The 9497-nt window shown below is 42.4% G+C and overlaps 1 protein-coding gene across 1 annotated transcript in view; it reads right to left on the reverse strand.

The window, feature by feature from the left end:
- LOC111973027 (syntaxin-binding protein 5-like) overlaps window positions 1-9497 on the reverse strand; it is a 171037-nt gene that overhangs the window by 33461 nt on the left and 128079 nt on the right. Inside the window, exon 8 of the mRNA XM_070446444.1 lies at window positions 3271-3398. Coding sequence (XP_070302545.1) covers window positions 3271-3398 — 128 coding nt within the window. The remainder of the gene's footprint in view (window positions 1-3270; window positions 3399-9497) is intronic.

A 9497-nucleotide genomic window follows, 5' to 3' on the forward strand; every position in this document is an offset into this window, starting at 1 on the left:
AAGAGAGATTCTCTGCTCTCTCTTGGTTTCTCTCTTCTATTTCTCTCTCTGCTTTCTCTTGGTTTCTCTCTTCTATTCCTCTCTGCTTTCTCTTGGTTTCTCTCTTCTATCCTTCTGCTTTTCTCTTGGTTTTCTCTCTTCTATTCTCTCTGCTTTCTTGGTTTCTCTCTTCTATTTCCTCTCTGGCTTTCTCTTGGTTTTCTCTCTCTATTCCTCTCCTGCTTTCTCTTGGTTTTTCTCTTCTATTCCTCTCTCTGCTTTCTCTTGGTTTTGCTCTCTTCTATTCCTCTCTGCTTTCTCTTGGTTTTCTCTCTTCTATTCCTCTCTGCTTCTTCTTGGTTTTCTTCTCCTATTCTCTCTCTGCTTTCTCTTGGTTTCTCTCTTCTATTCCTCTCTTGCTTTTCTCTTGGTTTTCTCTCTCTTCTATTCCTCTCTGCTTTCTCTTGGTTTTCTCCCTATTCCTCTCTCTGCTTTCTCTTGGTTTTCTCTCTTCTATTCCTCTCTGCTTTCTCTTGTTTTCTCTCCTATTCCTCTCTCTGCTTTCTCTTGGTTTTCTTCTTCTATTCCTCTCTGCTTTCTCTTGGTTTTCTCTCCTATTCCTCTCTCTGCTTTCTCTGGTTTTCTCTCTTCTATTCCTCTCTGCTTTCTCTTGGTTTTCCCTCCTATTTCTCTCTCTGCTTTCTCTTGGTTTTTGTCTCTTCTATTCCTTCTGCTTTCTCTTGGTTTCTCTCCTATTCCTCTCTCTGCTTTCTCTTGGTTTTCTTTCCTATTCCTCTCTCTGCTTTCTCTTGTTTTTCTCTCTATTCCTCTCTCTGCTTTCTCTTGGTTTTGTCTCTTCTATTCCTCTCTCTGCTTTCTCTTGGTTTTCTCTCCTATTCCTGTCTCTGCTTTCTCTTGGTTTTCCTCTCTTCTATTCCCTCTCTGCTTTCTCTTGGTTTTCTCTCTCTATTCCTCTCTGCTTTCTCTTGGTTTTCTCTCTTCTATTCCTCTCTCTGCTTTCTCTTGGTTTTCTCTCTTCTATTCCTCTCTGCTTTCTCTTGCTTTTCTCTCTTCTATTCCTCTCTCTGCTTTCTCTTGGTTTTTCTCTCTTCTATCCTCTCTGCTTTCTCTTGGTTTCCTCTCTTCTTTCCTCTCTGCCTTCTCTTGGTTTTCTCTCTTCTAATCCTCTCTGCTTTCTCTTGGTTTTCTCTCTCTTCTATTCCTCTCTCTGTTTTCTCTTGGTTTTCTCTCTTCTATTCCTCTCTGCTTTCTCTTGGTTTTCTCTCTTCTATTCCTCTCTGCTTTCTCTTGGTTTTCTCTCTTCTATTCCTCTCTGCTTTCTCTTGGTTTTCTCCCCTATTCTCTCTCTGCTTTCTCTTGGTTTTCTCTCTTGTATTTCCTCTCTGCTTTCTCTGGTTTTTCTCTCTTCTATTCCTTTCTGCTTTCTCTTGGTTTTTCTCCCCTATTCCTCTCTCTGCTTTCTCTTGGTTTTCTCTCTTCTATTCCTCTCTGCTTTCTCTTGGTTTTCTCTCTATTCCTCTCTCTGCTTTCTCTTGGTTTTCTCTCTCTATTCCTCTCTGCTTTCTTCTTGGTTTTCTCTCCTATTCCCCTCTCTGCTTTCTCTTGGTTTTGTCTCTTCTATTCCTCTCTGCTTTCTCTTGGTTTTCTCTTCCTATTCCTCTCTCTGCTTTCTCTGGTTTTTCTTTCCTATTCCTCTCTCTGCTTTCTCTTGGTTTTCTCTCCTATTCCTCTCTCTGCTTTCTCTTGGTTTTGTCTCTTCTATTCCTCTCTGCTTTCTCTTGGTTTTCTTCTCCTATTCCTGTCTCTGCTTTCTCTTGGTTTTTCTTTCTATTCCTCTCTGCTTTCTCTTGGTTTTCTCTCTTCTATTCCTCTCTGCTTTCTCTTGGTTTTTCTCTCTTCTATTCCTCTCTGCTTTCTCTGGTTTTCTCTCTTCTATTCCTCTCTGCTTTCTCTTGTTTTCTCTCTTTTCTATTCCTCTCTCTGTTCTCTTGGTTTTCTCTCCTATTCCTCTCTGCTTTCTCTTGGTTTTTCCTCTTCTATTCCTCTCTGCTTTCTTTTGGTTTTCTCTCCTATTCCTGTCTCTGCTTTCTCTTGGTTTTCTCTCTTCTATTCCTCTCTGCTTTCTCTTGTTTTCTTCTTCTATTCCTCTCTGCTTTCTCTTGGTTTTCTTCTCTCTATTCCTCTCTCTGCTTTCTCTTGGTTTTCTCTCTCCTATTCCTCTCTCTGCTTTCTTCTTGGTTTTTCTCTCTTCTATTCCTCTTGCTTTCTCTTGGTTTTCTCCCTATTCCTCTCTCTGCTTTCTCTTGGTTTTCTCTCTTTCTATCCTTCTCCTGCTTTCTCTTGGTTTTCTCCTTCTATTCCTCTCTGCTTTCTCTTGGTTTTCTCTCTCTATTCCTCTCTGCTTTCTCTTGGTTTTCTCTCTTCTATTCCTCTCTGCTTTCTCTTGTTTTCTCTCTTCTATTCCTCTTTCTGCTTCTCTTGGTTTTCTCTCTTCTATTCCTCTCTGCTTTCTCTGGTTTCTTATCTTCTATTCCTCTTTCTGCTTTCTCTTGGTTTTCTCTCCCTATTCCTCTTCTCTGCTTTTCTCTTGGTTTTCTCTCTTCTATTCCTCTCTGCTTTCTCTTGGTTTTCTCTCCTATTCCTCTCTCTGCTTTCCTCTTGGTTTTCTCTCTTCTATTCTCCTCTGCTTTCTCTTGTGTTTTTCTCTCTTCTAATTGCCTCTCTGCTTTCTTTTGGTTTTCTCTCCTATTCCTCTCTCTGCTTTCTCTCTTGGTTTTCTTTCTTCTATTCCTCTCTGCTTTCTTGGGTTTCTCTTCCTATTCCTCTCTCTGCTTTCTCTTGTTTTCTCTCTTCTTATTCCTTCTCTGCTTTCTCTTGGTTTTCTCTTTCCTTTCCTCTTATTCCTCCTCTCTCTGCTTTCTCTTGGTTTTCTCTCTTCTATTCCTCTCTGCTTTCTCTTGGTTTTCTCTCTTCTATTCCTCTCTCTGCTTTCTCTCGCTTTGTGTGTGTGTGTGTGGGGGGGGGACAAAGTCACATCAGGGAAGGAAACATTTAGCACAGAGTAAATTAAACCCTTGTTCACTTTATTTGATATATTTGGTAAATAATGTATGTTTACTTTGTGTAAATTCCTCTGTTTGTATTCTGTCTCTAAATGTTGTCTATCACTTGCAACCCCATATAACCAAGTAAAATTCTTAGTATGTGCAAATGTACAGTGAATGAAGGTGATTCTGATGAGAAAGGAGAAATGTGTGTGTGTTTTCAAGCTTACCATGTGGGGTGATTGTCTGGAATGGCTTGCCCTGGCCCTTGATGTTCCATATGGTGAGCGTTCCGTCTGAGTGACTACAGATGAACTGCTTGCCCTCATGGTGCCAGGCAACCGAGTGGATCGCCTAGGAGACCACAGGAAGCAGGAAGTGAGGGACAGGAAGGAAGTGAGGGACAGGAAGAAGAGGGCCACTTAATCACAGTGGGAAACCATGTGTAGCAGTACCAGGTACAGTTGTACCTCTCACACACATACTGTTCACGTATAAGGTTTCTCCTATGGACATACGGTGTGTTCACATGTGACTATTACGCCCACGCCTTAGTGTGGATTATGCTGTGTTCAGCAGATGGCTGTTGTGATGTTAGAGTAGAGGAGGGTTGGAAGGTAGAGTTTACATTTGGTTACGTCATGTACATCCCTGAAACATTGTATAACCTTCTATCAACCACCTGTGTAGCATGCATTATAAATTAATTATCCTTTATGATGCATTATATAGCTACAGTACAGTATAAGCATTCATTACAGATCATAGCTAAATGCCTATTTATCTGTACAATCATAATGCACAAAGGTGGTTCAAAGGTGGTTCAAATGTGACAGTGCTAACAAGTGTTATCCCCATTGACAGAGACAAGTGTTATCCCCATGCTTTCTCTTGGTGTTTCTCCTTCTATTCCTCTCTGCTTTTCTCTTGGTTTTCTCCCCTATTCCCTCTCTCTGCCGTTTCTTCTTGCGTTTTCTTCTCTTCTATTCCCTCTCTGCTTTCTCTTGGTGTTCTTCTTTCTTCTATTCCTCTCTGCGTTTCTCTTGGTTTTTTCTCTCTTCTATTCCTCTCGCTTTCTCTTGGTTTTCTCTCTTCTATTCCTCTCTGCTTTTCTTTTGGTTTTCTCTCTTTCTATTCCTCTTTCTGCTTCCTCTTGGTTTTCTCTCTTCCTAATTCCTCGCTGCGTCTCTGTTGGTTTTCTATCTTCTATTCCTCTTTCTGCTTTCTCTTGGTTTTCTCTGCCTGATTCCTCTCCTCTTGCTTTCTCTTTGGTTTTCTCTCTTTCTATCCTCTCTGCTTTCTCTTGGTTTTTCTCTCCTATTCCTCTCTCTGCTTTCTCTTTGGTTTCTCTCTTCTATTCCTCTGCTGCTTTCTCTTGGTTTCTCTCTTCTATCTGCTCCTTTCTCTGTTTCCTATTCCTCTCTTGGTTTTCTCTGCGCTTTCGTGTTCTCGGGTTTCCTCTTCTATTCCTCTCTGCTTTCTCTTGGGGTTTCTCTTCCTATTCCTCTCTCTGCTTCTCTTGGTTTCTCTGCTCTAATCCTCTCTGCCTTTCTCTTGTTTTCTCTCTTCTATTCCTCTCTGCTTTCTCTTGGGTTTTCTCTCTATTCCGCTCTGCTTTCTCTTGGTTTTCTCTCCTATTCCTCTCTCTGCTTTCTCTTGGTTTCTCTCTTCTATTCCTCTCTGCTTTCTCTTGCGTTTTCTCTCTTCTATTCCTCTCTGCTTTTCTTTTCCTCATTTTTCTCTCTTCTATTCTCCTCTGCTTTCTCTCGCTTTGTGTGTGTGGTGTGTCGGGGGGGGGGACAAAGTCCACATCAGGAAGGAAACATTAGACACAGAGTAAATTAAACCCTTGCCACTTTATTTGATAATTTGTGGTAAATAATGTATGTTTACTTTGTGGAAATTCCTCTGTTTGTATTCTTCTCTAAATGTTGTCTATCACTTGCAACCCCACTATAACCAAGTAAAATTCTTAGTATGTGCAAATGTACAGTGAATGAAGTGATTCTGATGAGAGAAGGAGAAATGTGTGTGTGTTTTCAAGCTTACCATGTGGGTGATGTCTGGAATGGCTTGCCCTGGCCCTTGATGTTCCATATGGTGAGCGTTCCGTCTGAGTGGACTACAGATGAACTGCTTGCCCTCATGGTGCCAGGCAACCGAGTGGATCGCCTAGGAGACCACAGGAAGCAGGAAGTGAGGGACAGGAAGGAAGTGAGGGACATGGAAGAAGAGGGCCACTTAATCACAGTGGAAACCATGTGTGAGCAGTACCAGGTACAGTTGTACCTCTCACACACATACTGTTCACGTATAAGGTTTCTCCTATGGACATACGGTGTGTTCACATGTGACTATACGCCCACGCCTTAGTGTGGATTATTGCTGTGTTCAGCAGATGGCTGGTGTGATGTTAGAGTAGAGGAGGGTTGGAAGGTAGAGTTTACATTTGGTACGTCATGTACATCCTGAAACATTGTATAACCTTCTATCAACCACCTGTGTAGCATGCATTAAATTAATTATCCTTTATGATGCTTATATAGCTACAGTACAGTATAAGCATTCATTACAGATCATAGCTAAATGCCTATTTATCTGTACATCATAATGCACAAAAGGTTCAAAGGTGGTTCAAATGTGACAGTGAAAGGTATGTAGTTTCACTCCCATTACTAGAGACAATAGTTATCCCCATTGACAGAGACAAGTGTTATTCCCCATTGACAGAGAAACAAGTTTGTTATCACCCACAACCTTTTGACTATTACTGCTAGTCACAAGTGGGTTGATCACCTCCATACAAACAGTAGTTCTAGCTCCGGGTTGATCAAAATGGTGTTAATCCGATAACACTTGTTTCGCGTCAATGGGATAACACTTGTTCTCCTCTGTCAATGCGCGGAAACACTTTATTTCTTCCTTGCAATGGGACTTAAACAACTTGTTTCGCTGTCATGCAGGGATAAACAACTTGTCTTCTCTCGTCAACATCGGGATTAACACTTGTTTCTCTGTCAACTGGGGATAACACTTGTTGTGGCTCTTCACGAATGGGGATAACACTGCTGTCTCTGTCAACTGGCGCGATAACACACTCCATTGTATTCTCCATGACGCAACAAAATGTGTGTATCCCCCATAATGCACTATGCAGTTCATCTGACAATTGTGGTTAGTGGCCCCAATTGTACAAGACACATTCGTACAAATCTGTCCCAGATGGTGTGTGTCGACTCCATAACACATATGTTCTCTGTAGCACATGGTGTAAACGTACTATCTCGCCGATCTTTCTGACTTTTTTTAGTGGAGCAAGAACAAGTGTAAATACTACCCCTATTGTGTACTCTCTGTTATGTATGGGGAAGAACAAGTTTATCCCCATTGACAGTAAGAAACATGTACTCTGTCCAAAACTGTTGTGATCGCCATAACATCTTTGTCGACTGTAGCAATGGAAACAGAGGATGATTACTAAACCCCCTATGGTACCTCATGAGTGACAAATCGAATGGTGTGATAACTCACTATCCCCTTTGCTCTAGTCACGCAAATAGAGGCGATAAAGATCGACCTGTTGTTTTATCTCCCATGTTTCAATTGACAGGGAAGACAAAACACGATGGTTCTGCTTTTACTCCCCACCATCAGTGGGGTATAAGCAACATAATGGTATATTCACTGTTTGTTGGTTTACTAAACGCCGCGAGGTGAATTAACCAAACTTAGCCCTACCGGGAATGTGAAGCAGGTTGGGGACCAAATCCCATACAAAGCAGGAGAGCGGGACAAGTGTGTTATTCCCCATTGACAGAGAAACAATGTTATGCCCATTGAAGAGAAACAAGTGTATCCCCATTGACAGAGGACACAAGTGTTATCCCCATGACAGAGAAACAAGTGTTATCCCCATTGACAGAGACAAGTGTTTATCCCCATTGACAGAAGAAACAAGTGTTATCTTCCCATTGACAGAGAAACAAGTGTTATCCCCTTGAGAGAACAAGTGTATCCCATTGAAGAGAAGAAGAACAAGTGTATCCCCAGTGAAGAGAAACAAGTGTTATCCCATTGACAAGAGAAACAAGTTCTGATTAGAGACAAGTGTTATCCCCATTGAAGAACAAGTGTTATCCCCATTGACAGAGAAAACAAGTGTTTTATCCCCATGACGAGAAAACAAAAGTTGTTTCCCATGAAGAACGAACATGATGTGGTTTTTTGTTTAGACCCGGGATTGACAGAGACAAGTGTTATCCCCATTGACAGAGACAGTGGTTAGTTTTATTGTTATCCCCATTGACAGAGACAAGGTTTTTTAAGTGTATTATCCCCATGACAGAGAGCACAGTGTTATCCCCATTGACAGAGAAAACCAAGTGTTATTCCACATTGACAGAGAAAAAGTGTTATCCCCATTGACAAGAGACAAGTGTTATCCCCATTGACAAGACAAAGTGTTATCCCCATTGGACAGTGAGACAAGGTTTGAAGTGTTATCCCCATGACAGAGACAAGTGTTATCCCCATTGACAGAGAAACAAGTGTTTCCCCATAAAACAGGAGACAAGTGTTATCCCATTGACCAGAGAAACAAGTGTTATCCCCAATTGACACAGAGACACGTGTTATCCCATTGACAGAGAGAACAAGTGTTATCCCATTGACAGAGAAAACAAGTGTTATCCCCCATTGGACAGAGACAAGTGTTATCCCCATTTGACAGAGACAAGTGTTTATCCCCATTGAATGAAGGACAAGGTGTTATCCCCATAAAACAGAAGACAAGTGTTATCCCCATAAAACAGAGACAAGTGTTATCCCCATTGACAGAGAAACAAGTGTTATCCCCATTGACAGAGGACAAGTTTATCCCATTGACAAAGAGAAACAAGTGTTATGCCCATTTGAAGAAAACAAGTGTTATCCCCATTGACGAGGACACAAGTGTATCCCATGACAGAGACACAAGTAGTTATCCCCATTGACAGAGAAACAAGTGTTATCCCCATTGACAGAGAAACAAGTGTTATCCCCATTGACAGAGAAACAAGTGTTACCCCATTGAAGAGAAAAAGTGTTATCCCCATTGACAGAGAAACAAGTGTTATCCCCATTGAAGAGAAACAAGTGTTATCCCCATTGAAGAGAAAACCACGTGTTATCCCCATTGACAGAGAAACAGTGTTATCCCCATTGACAGAGAAACAAGTGTTATCCCCGTTGACAGAGAAACAAGTGTTATCCCCATTGACAGAGACAAGTGTTATCCCCATTGACAGAGAACAAGTGTTATACCCATTGAGAGAAAACAAGTGTTATCCCCATTGACAGAGACACAAGTGTTATCCCATTGACAGAGAAACAAGTGTTATCCCCATTGACAGAGACAAGTGTTATTCCCCATACAAGAAACAAGTGTTATCCCCATTGACAGAGAAACAAGTGTTATCCCCATTGAAGAGAAACAAGTGTTATCCCCATTGACAAGAGAAACAAGTGTTATCCCCATGAAGAGAAACAAGTGTTATCCCATTGAAGAGAAACAAGTGGTATCCCCATTGAAGAGAAACAAGTGTTATCCCCATTGAAGAGAAACAAGTGGTATCCCATTGAGAGAAACAAGTGGTATCCCCATTGAAGAGAACAAGTGGTATCCCCATTGAAGAGAAAACAAGTGTATCCCCATTGGTGAAGAGAAACAAGTGGTATCCCCATTGAAGAGAAACAAGTGGTATCCCATTGAAGAAAACAATGGATCTGAGAGAAACAGTGGTATCCCCATTGAAGAGAGAGAGAAAAAGCTAAAGACAAGGTCAAGAGAGATGAAGAAAAATACATAGATTGACTGACATATTATAAAGAGAGAGGAGAAGAGACATGAGGAAGAGACGGAGGGAAGAGCGAGAGGCGAGAGAGAGCGAGAGACGAGCGCGAGAGAGCGCGAGAGAGAGCGAGCCGAGAGGAGAGCGAGAGAGAGAGAGCGGAGAGAGCGAGAGCGCGAGAGAGCAGCGAGAGAGAGCGAGAGCGCGAGAGAGAGCGAGAGAGAGCGAGAGAGAGAGCGAGAGAGAGAGAGAGCGACGAGAGCGAGAGAGAGAGCGAGAGAGAGAGTGGAGCGAGCGAGAGAGACGCGAGAAGAGCGAGAGTGCGAGAGATGGCGAGAGAGGAGCGCGAGACAGAGCGCGAGAGAGAGCGAGCGAGAGCGAGAGAGAGAAAGAGAGAGCGAGAGACCGAGAGCGCGAAGAGAGCGAGAGAGAGCGAAGAGCGCAAGAGAGAGCGAGAGAAGCAGAGAGGAGAGAGAGCGAGAGAGAGCGAGCGAGAGCGATAGAGAGATGAGAGAGAAGATGAGAGAGAGAGTGAGAGAGAGGAGATGAGAAGGAGAGAGGAGAGAGAGAGAGAGAGGAGAGAGAGAGAGAGAGAGAGAGAGAGAGAGAGAGACGAGAGAGAGCA

This window comes from Salvelinus sp. IW2-2015, linkage group LG14 (genome assembly GCF_002910315.2).
Source record: "Salvelinus sp. IW2-2015 linkage group LG14, ASM291031v2, whole genome shotgun sequence".
NCBI lineage: Eukaryota > Metazoa > Chordata > Actinopteri > Salmoniformes > Salmonidae > Salvelinus > Salvelinus sp. IW2-2015.